At 39.2% G+C, this 20,271-nt stretch overlaps 1 protein-coding gene across 1 annotated transcript; it reads right to left on the bottom strand.

Moving 5' to 3' along the window:
• Window positions 1-591: 591 nt before the first annotated feature.
• Window positions 592-19,748, bottom strand: LOC119026160 (RNA-binding motif, single-stranded-interacting protein 1). The gene is made up of 13 exons (XM_037110319.1): window positions 19,698-19,748; window positions 15,649-15,827; window positions 13,614-13,672; window positions 12,541-12,632; window positions 8,905-9,062; window positions 7,713-7,792; window positions 7,013-7,128; window positions 6,130-6,179; window positions 5,939-6,026; window positions 5,615-5,665; window positions 4,857-4,967; window positions 3,981-4,061; window positions 592-3,852 (listed from the first exon to the last, which is right to left on the bottom strand). Exons 1-13 carry the CDS (start codon window positions 19,746-19,748, stop codon window positions 3,781-3,783), a joined length of 1,188 nt encoding a protein of 395 aa, XP_036966214.1. The 3' UTR covers window positions 592-3,780.
• Between the last annotated feature and the right edge of the window lie 523 nt (window positions 19,749-20,271).

Here is a 20,271-nt window from a genome sequence, read left to right as displayed (position 1 = left end):
TAATTTGCCTAGTGCGTACCTGAAAGACTGGTTAATGTATGCGTACAGTATAGGGTATAGGGGATGATCACTGTCACATTAATGGAGTCTGCTAACAGCAAAGTGACCTCTGCCAGCTGCTGCTTTGACATGATGAGGGAGAAGTAACAGATGTTTTCTTTTCTTCTTCCAGTTTTGAACCTAAGCCGACAGAGAGCTGCTTAAGTATCTCTCGTCTCCTCTCATTTAAAACAAAAACCACTGAATACCAGCTTCGTGAAACTAACCTCTCATGTGTTATTGTGTAGATTTAGCCATACAGTTTTATGGCCCATATTTTTATCTTCAGGTTTTGTAAAGGTAAACTGAGCAAAATATTAGTTTTAACCTCCCTCAATCCTTTAATTGATGAATGTTTGAGTATTTCTTAAATGATAACAGATTCCTCTTCAGGCATAAATTGAATGTAAGCCCTTCAAAGCATCAATATATGTACATTTTATTTTTCTGATTTTACTGACACAAATGATGTGTTTCCATAATTTCCCCATTAACCGATGCAAGCAGCCAACCTGCAGGACCGCCAAACACCAATAAAGACAAGACCTAGAATCAAAAGTTGAAAATTTTTATTCAAAAATGTCAAAGAAATGAAACCTTAGGCAACAATCTACTGAAATAAAAGTCTTTGGCTTTAACAAACACTACAAAACAAAAGTACAGAGGAGAAATTAAACTGTACATGCAAGTTACCACTGGCAATTGTGTGGCACAAGTAAAAAAAAAAAAAACTTTCATATAGCTCTATGAAAAACTCTTATTTCCTCAAGCTGTCTGTACAAAACTCCTCATAAATTAGAAATTTTTCATATAACTTAATGACTGTTCAACATGGTGGTTACTTATATGAGCAATTTTTATTGGATGCACCTCTGCCACTCTTGACCCAGATACTATGGCACTTGGTTCAGACACCACTAGCAGCATGAACCTCACAAGACAGTATTACTTCTCAGTCTCAGGCATTACAAAGATATCTCAAGTATAATCTCGGCCGCCCTTTACACTTGCTGCACACTCTAGCTAACTACACAGGAAATGCTGCTGTGAGATCGTCTAGACCCAAGACAGTAAAAGCAACAAACATGTTTGTTTCAAGGAGCACAGATCCAATGAACGCAACACGACGCTTTGTTGTCATTGTTGGTCTTTAACATCTTAGATCAGCGTCTGGAATCTATCGGCGTACAAGCAGCAGCTCTTTAAACTGAATGCGTGAATGTGAGGAGAAACATGTTGTGGCCCCTCCCACCCCCTCCCCCCCACCCTAATGGTTACAATATCACATCGTTAAAAAAACAAAAACAAAAAACCCCCCAAAAACATAGGTATGAAGAAAATTCAAAACAACCTATGAGGAAACAGCTGTATGTGGCCAGCTCCTGAGCATGGCATTTGGTCTGGAAGGGCGGGCTGGACCTGCTAACCCGACCTAGTACAGAGAGGGAAGGAAAACTCTGAGGTAGATAACTGGTCTGACTGACCGCCAGGTCGAATCACAGGCTTAATGGAGGACACAATAATCAACAAGCCTGCTTTAATCCACCATTGTGTGTGTGTGTGTGTGTATATATATATATATATATATATATATCTCAAATCACTTCTTTTTAGTGCTATATCATATCAGATTTAGAGCTGCAACCACTGATCAGTTAAATCGATCATTGGAACTATCAAATGAATTGCTAAGTTTTTCCATAATTGAGTACTTGGTTTAAATGTGCAATATATAAGAATTGGAGACCTGACAAATTCAAAACAATACTGGACAGCATATCAGTCTAGCTGCTAACTTCCGCTAACTATAGTTGCGTTAGCTAGAGAACTTAGTCCTGTAGCTAGTGGTTGGATTAGTTGACTCTGCCCTGACTGGGAGCTTGGGGCACTGGGGTAGTGTTTGGTGTTGTTTACTAGTGAACTGTTACCTCTTGGAGTACAATGTCACCAGGAGTCAGCTGGTTATCACCCTAATTTCAATAGCTATCTCTGCAACACAACACCAAAACTGTTACTTTTTCACATTCTGTTGATAATTTTAGGTAATTCTTAAATATTTTAGACTAAAATTCTTACATACTGCACCTTAGAAATAAAAAAGTTAATTGTCTGAGTCTCAAAAGTAAATATCGTCAGGTTTCTTTACTCCTCTATGACTGTAAACTGATTATCTTTGGGTTGTGGACAGAATGAGACATTTGAGGACATCATCCTGGGCTTTGGGAAATGATCTCTATTTTCATCCAATTTTGGACATTTTATACAACTCATCAACTGAGATAAAAAAAAAAAATTCAGATTAACCAACAATGAAAAAAATCAATAGTTGCAGCCCTTATCATATTGCTAGTGTAGCACTATCCTTTCATAGTTTACTGTCTTACTTTTGACTTTTACTAAGTATGAAATTAATCTGTGGCACTTGTTGGATCCAGGCCTTCCTTCATGCTTGCGTGTGTGTCTGTACTGTGTTTATAACCTACTAATGACAACTGAATGTGAATATACAAAAAAGGCACACTGTCCAAACTGCAGAATCCAGTTTGCGGAGTCACTTATGTCCTGGTTACAGAGACAAAATGATGCTATATCCTCAGCCTACTAGCTCGCAATCTTTGGTGAAGTAAACTACAACTGAAAGTGCCAAGTTTGTTTGTTTCCTAAGAGCGAGGTGCGAAAACATACACATATTCATCTCGTTTTTTTACCCCCCAACTTGAACTTTTGCCTAAGTTCTATTACAAGGCTTAGATGAGTTTATTGTTTTTGCACAATCATAAGTCTATGTTTACCTGCTAGTTTGTTTGTTTTCTCAAATAAAAAATGAAAAAGACACACCCCATCAAAATAACAATTAACATCACCCGAAAAAGACAGAACCATGACCAACAAACAAAAACACATTTGCCCCTTCTCATTCCCCCACCCCACTGAGGAAGTTCAATTTCAGCTATTCTACAATACCAAGTAATCAAAAAGGCAAGATCAAAAGGTGAGCAGGAACTCTAACACATTCCAACATCCAGAAACATATAAGGTCTCCTTACCAAATAAATATTACATCCATTAAAATCATTTCATTCAAAACATTTTCCCTAAAAACGTATCCTACTTTCTTATCAGTTTTGGGAGGGAAAAGCAATAAAAACATAGATTTCATTAAAACAAAAAAACAAACTTCCTACACAGCTCATTTCCAAGGCAACAGCCCTCAGCACCTCTTATTGCCGCTCTCTGTGGTGGTCTGTACAACTACTGTATCAAAACAATGAAGGCAAACTTTTAATCAGACAGCAAGATCAATCTAAAATACTAAGAGGAAACCACTGTACAAGAAAACAACACTTAACACTTCACCATAGCAACACTCACACAGCAAGCACAAAAAACGTCATTTGCAAAAATGTCCTCGGAGGAAAGGAAAATCTGGAAATATTAACAAAAAGACAGATTTACTCTCATGCACCTTGAACAACTAGTCACGTAATTCTTTCTTGTGTCCTGCGGCAATCCGTGGTAAAAAATAAACATTTTCTAGTATGAAAATAAAACTTTCAAAACTCTCTTTTAAATAGAATTTGAATCATTTGTTGAACTCTGATATTCTCTCTGGAAATGATACCAAAAATAGTCTCACTTAAACGTTTGCGGGACTTGTGCAATAACAGTGAAAAGCTCCTTAGCATCCATTGCATTTGTAGACAGGATTGTTTGAGCGGTTGTCCAAATGATACCTCAGCACTACTTGGTTTGTTGGTAGGAATATGGGGAATGATTGCCGGATGAGTCCACTTGTGACTGTGCACCATTTTCCTAGAAGAAAAAGTAAATATGTTAAAGTAAAAGTCTTTGCCATCGCCATTTTGGTAACAACGAGCTACTGATTTAAATGAAGATAATGCTTATCACACATCAGGCTGCAATGATGTTAAGGCACGTACCTCTACAGGAACAGCTGATGTCTGCATGTGTGCATACTGCGGGATATATGCTCCTTGCATAGCTGTGTTAGCAGCCATAAACTGCAGAATGAAGGGAAGAGAAATACAGTTATATATTGAGAATGCTCATGGTCTATACATTTATAGTTTAATTACACACTTTTTGACAGCTTATTCTATCATTTCCCTTGTTTAAATTGTTTTGATTTCTCCTCTCAAAACAAAGTGCATTTGTTGTGCTGAGTATTGTTGTCACTCTTCCTTTATCTATAGATCGATAATGTTTTTCTCTGCAGAAGAGGTTGTGTTTTCAGCCTTGTCTGTCAGAATGTCTGCAGGACAAAACAAAAACTACTGAGTTGATTGATTTAACTTTTGATGTGATCTGGATAAAGGGACGGATCCAGGAATTCCTTCTCACTTTCATACATTTCAACATAAGCAGGGCGTTTTTCTGTATTTTTGTTAATTTCTCATAGAATAATGCATGGATCTTGATTAGGAAAATCTGTTTCCATTTGGTCTCAACTTAGTTGCAGACTGCCTATGTCATGTTACAGGGAGTTTGCAACGTTGGCTATGGACTCTGGATGGGTTCATGAATTTATCAGTCCAGTATCTTATGGGTGAAGTACATCAGTCCCGACTTTAATTTCTTTTGTTCTTTGTTTGTTTGTTCGCTGGTGGTTTTGTCATTGATGTGTTATATATTACTCTGTCTTAGACTGTTCTGTCTTCCATTTGTGAGTTTTTGTTTGGGACTCCCTTGGAAAAGAGATAATACATCTCAAGGCGTTTATCCTGACATAATGTAGCGCATAAAGGTATGCACATAATGTGTGAACTCATTTCTGATCCAGTGCAGTGTCCTCTCACCGTTCCTGCACTGCCCATAGAGAGGTGACTCATCTGCTGTGTGAGTGGGGCCATCATAGAAGCAGGCTGTAGTGACATAGATGGGTCCATAGAGGGCGATATCACTGTCCCCTAGAAGAAAAGTGAGAGCAGATGAGACTAAGGTATGCAGCTGGTGCATGGACACACTGAAGGAGAAATATCCTTAAGAAAACATCCTACATAAAGATGATAAACTGTCACAATAATTATGCAGAATATCTGGAATTTAAATGCATAATGAGTTTTGAGAAACTGAGTGACCTTAGACTTCACATCTTAACTCTACAGCAGAAGGTGAATAGTCACAAGTTGTTTATAAGCATCTTGGCTGGCCTGATGCATCGAGCTGTGTTTTCACATCTTTGATGGCTCACTTTCAAAGCAAGAAAGAACTCGCTGCTCTCAATTCAAACCCATCTGTGCTAAAATGCTCGGCATCTGTCATCAAATACAGTGCCTTGCACAGCCTCTCTAAAGCAGTTGTTTTTACATTCCGATACCAACACTTTAGTACTGTAAATCCTCAGAGATCAGTGTCACCTTATGTGGAACAACTACTCTTCCATATTGTGTCTGATTACATAAAAAAACAAACAAATTCAATTCTGTTATAAACACAGAGGGAAGACCGTGGGGAATGGGAGAGAGAGACACAGAGAGAGAGAGAGACAGAGAGAGACAGAGAGAGAGAGAGAGAGAGAGAGATAGTTGCAATGATGGAGAGATTTTGTTCTTACTGGGTGCTGCATGATGTAGGGCTGATGAGGCACCCAGGATGGGTTCTGCACCTAAAACGTCACACAAACACACCCTGTAAACACACTGACACTAAACAGCTGCTATCACATGCTGCTGTGGTTGGCACAGCAACAAGCATGAATGGCCACAGTGCCTTTTGCCACATATTTAACTCACACCACAAAATCCCCACAGACAGGTATATGAGTACGATTTATTAACATACTTACTTAATAACTATGTTCCAACTGATTAATAAAATGTGTCTTTCATGTTACAGAACCAAAGCTACATGTTTATCATTCATGAAAGAGGATTCAAACCTGGTATGTTGAAACCGGAGACATGTACGGAGACATGGACGTTTGAGCAATCATCCTGTTTGAAATACTGTATGCTTGTGGGAAAAATCTGTTGACACAGAAAAAAAGTGTTTTCTTAAATCAAAAAAGAGAAGTTCAATGAAACATATATTGACTACAGCATTGCAGTCTAGTCTGGTTTTGTAGCTTACCCGTTTTGCATAGCAGCCGCACTAGGATCATATGTGAGAGTCATTCCAGCCTGAGAGCAAAGAAAGACATAGGTTTGTCAATGCAAACTGAAGCGGACAAACACTTAGCCACAGCTTCCATTTAGATTTTTAAGACTTAAATTCAAGCACTTTCAGGGTACTTAAACCCAAATAAATACAGGTTCATCATTATCAAAAATCTAAATTGTTACTATAAATGCAATTGGGAGACAAATAAAGCTTAAAAATTCCTTGATACCCACCACAGTCAAAATATAATGTTACTGAGTTTATTCTAGCTGTTCAGATAACTTTGATTGTATGCGTTGATGATTATTTAATTCTTGCTAAATACAATCAAGTAAAACAATGGCAGGGCTGCAACTTCTGATTATTTTTTTAGTCCGTGTTAATTTCCCAGAGCTCTCGCTAGTCTTTATTCACCATCATAAATGACAAAACATTTAAGAGGCTAGGACCAACAAAGTTTTCTTTCATTTAACTAATCAATAAACTAAACTAATTTTTGCAGCCCTAGACAATGGGATCTCATTTCAAATAAAAAAGATTTTTGGTTTACACGACTGTGATTGTGTGGATGAAACACAATTTTTCAGTTTATTTCTTAATTTTGAAAAAATGACAATTAACGACACCAACATGATATCCTCATTCATTATTGTCAATCTATTGTGCTCAAACCTGAGTATTCAGCAGCACTAAAAAAAACTATAAATTCACTCTTCATCTTTGTTTGTAGTATTTGTTACACTAGCAGTGGTCTATTATGCAACACTTTAGGTGCACTCTGACTTTGTGCTTTATTACTGCTCTCTGGTCATGCATTGGTCAGACGATTCAATCCATCCTGGGCACCACTCACCAGTCTGGAGTCAGCGTCCCTTCCCCACCCCCGACCATTCTGGGCAAATTTATTCTGACTTTGTCTCTTTTTCTGTCCACCATCAGCAAACTTGCACAGCAAGGGCTCAGGTGGCGCTGAAGAGAGAGAAGTGGCGAGAGAATAAAATTAAAGGTTGGTCTTAAAAACACACACGCAATACACACAATACTGTCTGTCATTGCTCGCTATGCAGTCATTCACCCCCTGAAGCCTGGGAGTGCACATTTACTGGCCAGCCTGGGAACATAGACATCTAATTTGGCAGCTGTGGAGCTGTAATCCCCTCCCCTTCCTAAAGGAGGCAAGGCCAGCAGAGACTATTTCAGTCTAATAATCCAATTAAAAAGCTTAAAGAGGGAGTGGAGGCCACAGAGAGCAGCTCTCCCTCGTTTTCTTTGTCTGTGCTCTGCCACTTAGGACTGAGTGTGTATGAGCTCTTTACCAGCAGACTTACTGACTCCTGTTGGAAGCATGAATCAGTTGGCTGACCGCTTCGTCCTGCCTATTCAACACCATCCATTAACATTGTATGCATTATAGTCATTACGAGGCAAATACTGCAATTTTCCCTCTCAGATTCTATTAATGGCATGGCGGTTAAACTAGATCATTTTCACTTTTCTCTTGAGTTTGTGCAATGTGTGCCTGCAAATTTAAGATAATCATATGTATGTCTTACCTGGAACACCCGCGGGGGTCTTAATAAACTTTCCATTGAAGTGAGAAATGACTGCATCACATTTTTCAGTTGATTCCATCCTGAATAGAGACACAGAGTACAACAACATAAGCAACGATAAGAGTGAGCAGGTACTTTCCAAGACCAGCTTCCTCTCTAGGTGGGTGGAAGGGCAGGTTCAGTATAAAATATTTTAAGCCTAATTCATACAAATATGTTGCAGATTCAACTTGATTAGTCCTAACAGACAATGAGCACACCTTCATACAGACACACATCCTTTTGATACATTATGATATTGTTTTGTCACTTGTGTCATGAGCCTCGCCTGTCAGGTATTTGAGTCAGACGTCAGGTTGTGCAAGTATGACTGGCGGAAGCCTGCATAACCACTATAATTAAATCACCCAGTCATTGTGAAAGCATTTTCTAAAGGAGTTTCCATTTGTCCATACATGAACTCTTCTCCCCTCTGTCTTGTTATCAGCAGCATAGCTATGTGTTTTTATGTGTATTAATTTTAGAAAGGAAACATGTTTATGATCAGAAACCAAGTACGTTTTCTTACTACTTGAAAAGTGTCATTAAGCATTTTTTCCAAAACTGTGATTTTGGTAGCTGGTTCACAAATGGCCACGTTTCAATCCTTTGGAACTGTCTGTGCTACTGTATTTAAAAATAAAAGACAGATTTCCTTCAGACAACTAATGTTTACATATTTCCCCTTTTCTCTCTTCCTCTGTCTGATGTCACTTCTATGTTTCTGGTTCTATACAGTGCTGCAGGGCTGACATATATTTGTGGTTTAACCCAGAAGTTAGAATCACTCAAGTTTATAATACTAATGATTTTTGTCCAGCGTCCATCTACAAGCTGTAAAGTTAGAGTTAGTCCCCCTGTAAAGATGGACTAGTGCATACATAATTCTCTGTGTTCGCCTACTGTCCTTTTTACAACAAGTTATACACTGTATAATTAAAACACAAGATATCAGTTGATGTATTTTATACTTAGGCATTTCAGCCCAGTTGGAAACCATTATCTACTCTAATCACACCACTGTGTCATATCTGTTAAAGTTCAGATTTACTGATTTGAAAAAGCTATGTGTAGTACAGGTAAAACAAAACTGATTTCATATTACTGTTTGAGGACCATGAGTCATCGATAATAAATTACACAGGGATCTGACCTTGCAAAGCCCACTCCTCTGCTGCCGCCACTGGAGTCCCTCAGGATGCGTGTGGATATGACCTGGCCAAAGTGCTTCAGCATGTTCTCCAGTTCCTGCTCGTCCATCGACAAGGGCAGATTGGAGATGTACAAGTTTGTTGGGTCTTGTTCTTGTTGCTGTGTGGTCAAAGAAGAAAAAGAGTAAGCCAGACGTAATATAATTGCATAGAAAGGCTTAAATCACACCAGGAAAAGACAAAAACATTCCTTTACAAGCACTTAACAAAGAAACAGGAAGAGAGGAGCGAAGTTTCCTTAAAATTCCATCTAATTTATCCTTGAAAGCATTTAATCGATTTCTACTATGGACCTCAGCAATGGGGTTATCATGCGTCTGCTCCTCCTTCTTCCTGTCTGTCTCTGTTGGGGGTTTTAGGTAGTAAAGGGTCACCATGAGCAGTGATAAAAAGAGATTTGCATGCAGCCCACGCTGGCTTAAGGCTCGCATCAGCTGATTTCTTGCTGTATTTTAATAGCATCAGCAGAAACATAAGACACGGCTACGAGTCCCGAGGGAGCGGCCTCTCACCATTAATATTCATCAGCGTTGGGCTGTTCAGAGTCAGCTACAGGGACAGGTTGGATTACTAAAAGTAATGCACTGACAGAAAAATCAACATTTCAGAATTAGAGGACGATGAATGAGCCACAGCCTGAGCTGCAGCAAAACCTAGGCAAGGTGAAAACAGGCATGGCGGCATTCTATGGTAGCATTTATAATGCAAAGTGTCACATCAACGAAACCCAGTTAAATTATTAATGACAGGAAGTGAATTTCTTCTGTGATCATTCATGCAAGATGAATGCTGACATGGTCTGCAATGTCACATGTTTCTATTCCAGAAGAAATCATACTTTTGACTTGAAAGAGGGTTTGAAAGCGTGATGAATGTGACTCTATCGCTACTTGAAAGAAATGTGGAAACGCTTGTCCCAGTGAGACAAGGCCTGCGGTTAGTGTTTTGAATGGGTCTCCACCCATCAGACAGTCAGTCAGTCAGTCAGTCAGTCAGTCAGTAGGTGTGACTGACGCACGCTGATGAAGAGAGGTGCGGCTGATGGATTGGTGTTGCTCATGCCTTAATACAGACTAAGTATGAAATGTAAAAATGTGATGTATTTTCCAAAAAAGATGTTGCTCATTGGCTATTTGTGATGTGGGACATGTGAATGTATAATGTAAGTCCTAACTAAATTTTCAACCTTTACTTAAACAGGGTATGATAGGATAACATTTAACCTTTTTTGTGTTTAACTTTTTTAGGGAAAACCTATTCCCATTCACACTTAAGGGGTCTACAAGAATCGGGCACACATATCTAATGCTTTTAAAGACCATTTCAAGATCATTTTATACCAAATGTAAGACTTTTGGACAAATTACTTTTTTTTATTCAAGCATTGCAGGTAATTAGAGTGTGTTAGATTAATCCACTTTACAACAACAGGTTTAAAGTATAATATGTAACAACAGTACTAGGTTCAGTGGTAGTTTTGAAAATTTGTAAAATCGGAAATGGGGTCTTTCACGCTAAGGAGCCAGACTCAGTTTGTGGAAATCAAATTGAAATAAGATAAAATAGTTGCAGCAATTAAGACCTCAAAAATCGTTGTAGTACTAATCATAGTATGTCAGGATGTTTAAGGCCTATTATTCATTCGGTAAAGTCTCAGTCTCATCTGAGCAGCTCTACTGGAACAGTGTCTTTCTCAAGGGCACAACCGTGGTGGTAATAAGGGACAGCCATGTACTGCTCTTTCACTTCCCCCACCCACATTTAGCCTGCTGATGCAGGGATTGGACTGAGACTTTCTGGTCACAAGAAACGAGACAGAACAATGCAGTTCCTCTATAAATTGCATCAGTGCTATAAGCCCATATTAATAACTTCCTATACAAATGTGCATTGGTCGAATCCCTTAATTAAGGGAGACACGTAAGAATGAGACATTCAGTGAAAAAAGTAAAAAGAAGGAAAACTCTTATCTAGCTACTTCCCACCACCTGTCATTGAAATAATAATGAGAGAAAGCCCACTGAAGGGTGCCTAGGCAGATAAGAAAAAAATAAATAAATAAAAAAACAGGAAAAGGGACCTTTGTCAGAGAGTCCATTAAGCCCAAACAAGCAACTGCATAGTGAGAATAAAGCTGGACTGAAAGGCTCACACTTTACCATCCACAATACAAAGATTAAACTTGGGCATGGCCCTCGAAGCTGCTCTATTTTAATTAAAAAAGTAAAATGGGTGCACAGAGGCATGTCAAGAAGCTCAACAGATCCCCCAGACAGGGAAATGAGGCCAAGGGTTCTTGCTCTGTGCTGTATGGGAACTAATTTCCCCTGACTGGTTCCTGTTACCATAACAGCACACAATTATTTACTTCCTTTCTCTAAGTCAGTGAGAGTACAAGTCTAAATGCATACAGTCCTAATGTAAAGCTTGTCATTTGAAAATCTCTAATATTATATCCAGAAGAAATGAGGCCATATCTGTGGTGTATTTAAGTCTCTGAATGATTGTCTGTCCACACAACACTGGACACCCTAAAAAGCAAACAACTTAACAATTTATCTAACTTGACACCTGTTTAAAACATATTTACATCCCCTGCTGCACGTTTGTTTTTGACAGATCTATAACTAAAATCATATTTCAGGAAGATACAGCATCGGTAATGGTGCTTTGGACGCTAGCTCATCCTGCTGTCAGCAACACTGATCTCTACACCCAGTGCTCTGACTATTGGCACCACTCACGTCTGAAACCTCTCTAAAGCATTGCTAGGAGCTGTCGCCAGCAGAATACATTTGAGAGTCATCAGTGATGTATATGCATGCAACACAGGGAAACACACACCTCATGAACAATACAGGAACAAGTCAGAAAAATGATCAAATTCGTATAATCTATGTCATATGTCATAGAATGTCATAAAATATTCTATTAACGCAGCTAGTTCTTCTTTATGGACAAAGACAGGGTCTGGGATAAGATTACGACAGAGAATGAGACGAAAGAGAAAGAAAGACAAAGATCTGGCAGATATAGCGTGGAGATGCTGTTGATAGAGAAAAATGTCAAACTCAGTGTCTTCTCAAGAAACAGAAGTAGCCAACATTGTGACCTCACAGTCTAATAAATATCCAGATCAAATTCATGTCTAATTACTTACACAACAACTTGATTTTAATTCATACTTATTGCAAAGTATCCAGGAAAATACACAGTCGGTCTGTGTTAATATATCTCTTTTTATTACTTGAGCAGACCTTAATTAAGTGCCATTCTGACATGCAAATTGAGACTTGCGTGCTGCAACAACCTGGTGCAAACGTGTCACATTTGCTCCTGAAAATGGGCACAGGTGTCTCAGGAAACCTGATGCTAAATTGTGTAAAATGCCTAAATTCACACATGCTTCCTTCATGAGTCAACTCAGGGATCTCAGAGTCACGATTGGCAGGCACACTGCTATCTAATACCACAAAGATTAGGTTTAAGTTTCTCGACCAGCCAGATGGAGGAGAAACGGTGTTAGTGGGTGACTGGAACGGATGAGATATCGGGATTAGACTGTAATGAATCCTCACCTTTGCCATCTGAGCTTGGACACCAGTGGTTTTCAGGGCAGCCACAGCTTTCTGAGCGGCAGCTGGGCTGTCAAAGTCCACAAAGCCATATCCTGAGGAGAGAAGCAGGGCAGTTACGACAATATTCTGTAGCCCTCACGGTTAATAGCTGATCTTACTCGATTTGTGGGCTGATAAAGCTTTACATACTATGTGTTCCTCTGTAATTTCACAGTTTGTATACTTGTGCATTAGGACTATGTAATTATTTGTATGGATGCTATTGTGTGTGTTTGCGTGTGGAAATAGAGGCAGAAAAGTGCTGAGGATGCAGTTGCCAGTGTGACGTTCATGGTTCAGGTCAGCTTTTTGTCCTGAGGGGTACAAACAGGGTGAACCTATAGTCCCTAACCTCTACTGCGGCTGCGGCTGCTTTTTCAGCTGAGAAATGAGTCACGTTGATACTAAAAGTTTCGTATGAGTCCTCGTAAGTTATTTCTATACATTCTTGATAATTCTGAAATGGGTTAAAACGAACTGTATTCTGTGAAACACAAGTTTCCTTAAGCCATCTCTGGCTTCTGTTTAAAATTCAGCCTGAGCTTTACCACATCTTTAACAGAGTCCCCTTTCACCAACAGCCTTCGATTAACTGGCATCTGTATAATCCAGAGGAGAGTGACAAAGCATTCTCTTAATCCCATCAGCACCAGAGAGAATCACTAAGTCCCTCTTTAGTCCGATGGGCAGTCTACTAGAACTGGACCAAGACCAACACTGTCACTCAGCAGGAAGAGGAGGAGTCGGCCACTTCTTCCCGGGATCCACCCACAGTGGTGACACACCAACAGACAAGGGCCGAGGCTTAAAATAACATGAGCTGAGAGGCAGATTTAAGCAGCCTGGCTGTCTGTTTCCTGACTTCATCTGGGACGACTGCGAAGCTGCTGAATGGCTGGATGTTTGGATGTTAACTAACTTTTCAGAAAGTGTGAGCAGTTGAGAATCTAGCAGGGCAGTTCATGAAAGTCCTCTAGTGTCAGAGGAGAGATAAAAGAGGGAGTTGTTGGAAAGAGAAAAACAACTTCACACACCTTTACATTTGTTTGTAGTCTTGTCCAGGATGGCCTTTGTTGATACAATTTTGCCATACCTAGGGGAGGAGCAAAAAGGCGAGGCATTGTTAACTGGATTATGTACCAGACGGAGCCAGTTATAAAACACACAGAGAGGGAGGGTTGAGCAACAATCTATGACATCACCGTAAAAATATGAGAAACAGGAAGTGGTTTCCATGGGGTGCTGAAAATCCCCACCATGTCAGTGCGAAGCTAAACAGTCCCTCTTTCTTTAGCCACTCTAAACCACTGAATCAAACTTTGTTCAGAGTCACCAGAAAGTCACTCTTAGAAGTCAGCTGATTTAGATAGCAATAAACAAAGGTTATTTCTCACATATAATTACTGTTTTTTCTTATTTTATATTGAGGAGCACTGATAAACAATACAGGTTTTTAATGACCCACTGTTGTCACTGCTGTCTTTTCTTCACCTACAGATGCATGTTGGTGTTTGCAAACCACTAGTGCTGCATAAAACACAGAGACTGTGACATTCAAGTCTATTACATGTTGTTGCCAAACTTTCAACAGATCAGTCATGGTATGCACGCAGAAAGGACCTATGGTGACATCTGACCACACAGAACCATGTTACTTTGGTGTCATTTCCTTAAAAAAGCTTTGATCTGTCAAAACTGACAGTATTGCGGTGCAGCAGTAAAAAATCCCAGATTAAAAAAAAACAACATTCAGAAGAGTATCTCTTCATGTTTCATTGTCTCATCAAGGTAAGAGAGGTCTACATAAAAAATGAATTTTGTCAGTTCATTATAATTCAGTTAATATATATTCATTTGCTGTGTAGTCTTTTTGAAATCTGTACAGTCATTTCTGTACTCCATGACATGCATAAGAAAATCTTTAAACATTGAGAACAATGCAATGTAACTATGCCTTCAAATAAATTTGTCTGAAATGTGTTTACTCCACATGACCAACTAAAGTGGACATAGTCTAGAGGTACTGTTTAAAATTGACCTATATACTGTAATCTACAGTGACACTGATACAAGCCATGATGTACCCTGAAGTCAACCAGGAGGGTATTTTAGCAAGGGATTAGGCTAAATGCTAAACTGGGTGAAAGGACATGAACCTATGACCTAAACTCTAATCTGAATTCATATGTGGCTACAACATGTCTTTTACACTATCATCATAGTGTAGTGCATTTATTTAAACCAGACACGTATTTACAGTACTTAACACTCTTTAAGGTGTTCAGTGTGACCCTGTGAGTCATTGTGAATGCAAATACGAAGTGAGTTTGACCACAGATTAACATAGGAAGCAACAAAACAGCACGTCCTATACTTTGCACATTAAAACAAGTGGAACATAACTGCACTAAGGTACAATACAAATCAGCCACTGCTGAAGCTAATTTTCACATGAAATACATTTCCAAAAAGCCTGGGAGCCTTGGACAAACAGCTAATTAAATCTATGGGGCATCAGGGTGCTCTCTCTGCATGATGAGTATAAAGCCTAAGCACACAAAAAGAGCTGAGGACAAGCCCAGTGCTGACAGTATCTTTCCTTTATCCACACGCATTATATATGAAATCTGTGCTGCTGTCATCACCTGCGCCCTGTCCTTGTGTGGTCTTCAAGATCATCTCTTATGTTATATTCAAATGAGGCCTGGAATACTGCACCATCTTTTATAATCTCAAATATATACATATATATAGGTGCCTCGGTGTTCAGAGCTATTCTATTTGGTATAATAGACTGATTAAATCTTAAATCCACTCTTAGAAGATATTGAACTTAACCTGTCTGATTACAAATTAAATGTCTGATCTCTTAAACCAAAAAATGTGCAATAGTATTAATAAAATGGCTTATTTACATCTTGCCATTTACTTGTACACCTTGTTTTTATTCTAACAAATACAGACACAAAAAAGACACTATAAAAAAGTAGCTGGACTCCAAAGTAAGTAGGCCAAAAAATCAATGGTTGATCAATAGCAGATAATGATGAGAGGATGTGTGGTACTCACGGCTGACAGAGCTTGACCAGGTCATGGTCTGTGGTTGAAGGCGACAGGCCTCGGATGTAGAGGTTGGTTTTGCTGAGCTGGTCCCAGCCTGCAGTGCTGCTGCTGCTGCTGTTGTTGGTGCTGCTGTTAGTGCTTGGGCTAGGTGGAGCCATCGGGTGTGACAAAGGGGCAATAAGTGGCTAGAATAGGCAGGGAGAGACAAAAAATTAGTTTGAATTCAAGTTCAGGTCGGGTGGTGAAGTAATTGTATCTGTCAAACTTGATCATATCAAAATATCTACATGGTTCTCAAGCCTAACTGAATGATAACCTGACCACATCTGCCGTTACTACTAGATGGCCACCCTGGAGCAGAAGCAACCAGCAGTGCATAGACATATCATCGCCATAAAAGTATCAGTCCAGTGTTCACTCTCATTTAGCGTCATTTTTGGTCTCCACCAGCTCTCAATGAAACTGATGATATCAGTAGGAGTAGGCTGAACCAGCGAAGTTACAGGTTATAAAACCAGGACAATGAATTCAAAGATTCTGGATTTCTCTGAGAAGCTAGAGGGGACAGCTTCATAACTACAAGTGACTGTAGTCACATGCACATAATCATTTACTTCTTCGAAGTTTAGTTTTTTCTCTTAGAATGTCAAAGTTGGGTCACATTGTCCATCCAATAAACTTTCTTGATGTCAAACTATTTAATAACCATGCTAACGCTAACCTTGTGATTCAATGAATGTTTACCACTTATTAGTTATTCATAAATTGATTTTGCGATCCTAGGAATATAATTTAGCATTCAAATCAGGAAAAAACAGCACATCATATATGCAGCAGCAAAATGGCTGGACTTTCCCAAATAAAGCTGGAGATACATTCAAGATAAACATGATTTTTATAAATTTGCTCATGATCTGTATCAGAATGTATTGATCAACTCTTTTGCATGACATGTCTGCATAAGGATTCAGTCCAAGAAAAGCCTGCTATGTGCTCGGGTTGGGTATCTCTTTTCACCTCATTGATTCCATTTCAGAGGGCTACTTTGTGGTTGTACAATGATTTTAAATAAATTTTGAAACATTTTTTTTCACACTGTAACTACTGGCGTCTTTGAAAACATAGCGTCAACAAACAGATTTATTTATTTCTATTTTCTTGACTAATGCTCAGCCATCCTCACTGAAACTCCAGACGTAGCCAGGCTAAGAAAATGGCACACATATTTCGTTTCACCATTCAATTTGTTCGGTCATAAAGAAAACACGGCCTGGTCTTACTACATTGTAACAGGCAATCTTAAAGCCGAGAACTGGAGACATCATTTCTCAAGGGAGAATCGCGATCAACAAGAATCAATTTTTTCCCCACCCCAACTGTGCCCTCACAGAGTCACTCACATACTGTCACATAGTAAGGTGAAAAAGATAAACTGCCTGGAAATTATTAGTGCCATGTGATGTTTAAGTCCACTGTGAGGATTAATGTTTTACAGAGGACTGATCCATATCTGCGGACTATCTCCATCCCACCTTGGTCAGCAGTCAGCACAATCAGGGTCCACAGGGGCTTGTTGCTCTGACATCTGTGTCACACTGATGCCCACACAGTCGCGAATGTGTCCAATAACTGATTTGCAGGTCAACATAAACAAATAATCTCTGGTGTAGCTTCTTAACCTCAGCACTCTCATTAATGAGGAGCTGTATATTATTAAAATGGTTTGAGTGAAGTCTCCATTAGTTGAGAAAAAACAACTGAAGAAATTGGTATTATTTCTGTTCATAGATGACCCTTAAACCACAGTCAAACAACTGGCACTGAAATTTCCCAGAGCTATTCACTTTGGGTTTATTTTGTAAGTCTTAATATTGCTTATGATAGCTGCTCTTGCTTGTCCATCCAAGGATAAGCTGGGGGGAAAAAAAGCACAAATCCTTCAGTAACTGAGCAACTTTGTGCTTTATGTTTACAAGATACAGATGTATAGCATGAGAGCGCTGTCCCCTTCAGGGATTTGTCTTCTTCTTCACTATCTGACACTGACTATCCCCTCCACCCCATCCTTAGATGTAATAAAACTGCAGTATAGCCTTGTCTCACAGTAATTCCTACAAAGACAACGGAAATAATGTTGATATTGTTGCTAGATGAATATGTGACAGAGGAGTACCCAAGACATTTTTCCATATTTTTGTGAGGTTATTACAAGGACAAATGGATCATAGATTAGACCAGAGTCAGTCCAAAAATGCACTAAACATTAATTATCAAAGACGGTTTAGAGCTGCAACAATTACTCAATTATCCGATAAGTTGGTTGAAAGAAAATCAGTTGCAAACTGTGTTGATAGACTATCAACTTTTAAAATCACTTTCCAGAAAAAATGTCATACATTTGCTGTGTCCAGCTTTTTAAATGTAACTATTTACTTTTCATTGGGTTTGGGATTGGTGGTTGGAAGAAAGAAGCAATTGGAAGCCAGAAATGTTTGACATCTTATGGACAAATTGATTAACCATGAAAAAAATTGTAAGATAATCGATGACCAATATTATCATTAGTTTATCAACCTTAATTATGTTACTCTGATTAAAACTCCGTTTGGCACCAGATGCGACAAAACTTCCTGTGCCAAAGTAACAGAGGCAGGTACTGTAGCATACTTCTCAACCATCACATGGTGTTAGTCTGTAATTACATCATATTTCCCAGGATCTCAAAAGAATGATTCATGAACAGTAAATGCTGTATAATGGAATTTTTTTTTTTTTTTAAAAAGTCATGCTCAGAGTATTCCCTGTTTGCTGAGGATGGGTGGGTGGTGCCAGGCATGAATTTCAAGTTGATTCCATGGAGATCAATAATGTACATTCCATGCCAATGTCTCTACACTGTTGGCGACTAGAACCAAAACAGTAATGACTGAACACAACCAAATGTGGGGAGTCACTTGGTGCTGAGATAAAAGCTTTAGGATAAAAAAAAGAAGAAGCTCCATGTTGCATTTGTGTGTTCCTGTAAACCATCACTGTCATCACAGTATTCAATGCATTGGTGAGCTGTAGATATGTTAAATAAATAAATTATGTCAAATAATTAGTTTAAATTAATTAAAAGTGAAAAGTGAGACCTGTATTCATTGCAGTAATAGTAATATTAATAATATTAGAATAGAATATTTGTTTTCATACATCTACTCAGATGCAGGACAGTGAGAGCCTGTGATGGGGAGAGGACGGCATCTTATCAGCCAGCCCCAGACCAGCAGAGCCTGTCATATCCGAGCTGGAAATACACAGGGCTTCCAGTAACAGGCCTCGCCCATGGAGCTCTATACAGCTACCGGATAACAGCATGACAGAGTAAATATGCAAAAGGGTGTTTAACAAAACTCTATAATGTAAGTGGGACAAAGTGGATGCATTAGTGGACAAAAAGTCATCTTTTCAGAGAAAACTGACATGGCAAGCAAATATGAGTGCATGAGTTATGTTTCAGGGAAGGTAATATAAAATATTTCCAATGGCTTACATCTCTATGGCTTATATCACTTAAAGTGTGATCCAAACTGATCATGAATAAAATACTGAGGAAGTTGAAAACATCTGTTCGGCTGAGTTTTCTGCGAGGTGATGTCCATTTCCAGATCCAGTTCCATGTGTACATCCCATTCATAATCCAAAGAAGAGTAAATGATGCGCTTGTAAGAGGTTAGCGTGCTATTTTTGCTATGTGGTCACTATTGTAACTACATGAAGTGAAGTCCTGCGTAGGCCTGATTCTCTCCAGCAGTATCGGACCTGGACCGCAGCCTGAGCAGCAGGTATTCTCATTATGCATGAGTGGCCTATCTGAGTCCTACATCACACACAGGAACACAACACCGCCATTTCAAATGACACAAGTCAACTAAAGTAAGTTTTCTCTCGGTTACAGCGACGGCTAAGTTTTCTTTTTCTTTTTAAGGCTGGAAGTTGCTGTCAAATACACCCTTTCTGACATCTTGTCTTTACGGCTGTTTTTAAAAATATACATATTTTAGCGTATTTACCTGTTTGCGATACGATGTCCTCGGTGGGTTTCCAGTATTAGCAAAAATCATCCTCAGTTCGAATGGGGAGAGCAGTTTTTTTTCTTTCTTTTTTTCAGTTAAGCTACAATTTTCTAGCGAAACACATCAAACTCCTCGTATAAGTAGGGTATTATCTGACATGGATATCCTCCTTACTCCACGAAAGGGCACAAAGACAGGCTTCTACACATATTAGCTGTATACATATCCTTATTGACGTCGACTATCCGGCAACAGAAACCTCCGTAAATTGTCCCAACTTCGACCGCCCAGCCCCGTTTGTATGCCTGGCTTCATTGATTTGCAGCGAGCGCTGCGCAGGACAGACGCTGCCACGGTGGGAGAGACCATTCGACGCTCCGGTGTAGGGGTGCAGGGTTCACAATGCTCCTAAATGACAGTATCGTTTTCATCTGCTGGCCGCAATCAGAATAGAGCAGTCTTTTTGTTTTGGTATAATTCGAAACCTCGCACGTGTATTTTCCGATTTTCTAAACCGTCCGTGTTACCCGGGCACGTATCACAAAGAGACATTCCCCGCCGCTGTTCGTGT

This window comes from Acanthopagrus latus, chromosome 9 (genome assembly GCF_904848185.1).
Source record: "Acanthopagrus latus isolate v.2019 chromosome 9, fAcaLat1.1, whole genome shotgun sequence".
NCBI classification, from domain to species: Eukaryota; Metazoa; Chordata; class Actinopteri; order Spariformes; family Sparidae; genus Acanthopagrus; species Acanthopagrus latus.
Note: the sequence above shows the minus strand (reverse complement) of the source record. Positions and strands in the feature narration are given on the sequence as shown.

Bases quoted from the DNA above. Each gene is read 5' to 3' on its own strand.
- LOC119026160 (XM_037110319.1), bottom strand. From the start codon at position 19,748: ATGATTTTTGCTAATACTGGAAACCCACCGAGGACATCGTATCGCAAA. The intron at 7,129-7,712 runs GTAAGACATACA...CTCTCTCTTCAG, and splicing joins GACCCCCGCGGGTGTTCCAG to CGCCACCTGAGCCCTTGCTG. The intron at 4,062-4,856 runs GTGAGAGGACAC...TTCATTCTGCAG, and splicing joins CTATGGGCAGTGCAGGAACG to TTTATGGCTGCTAACACAGC.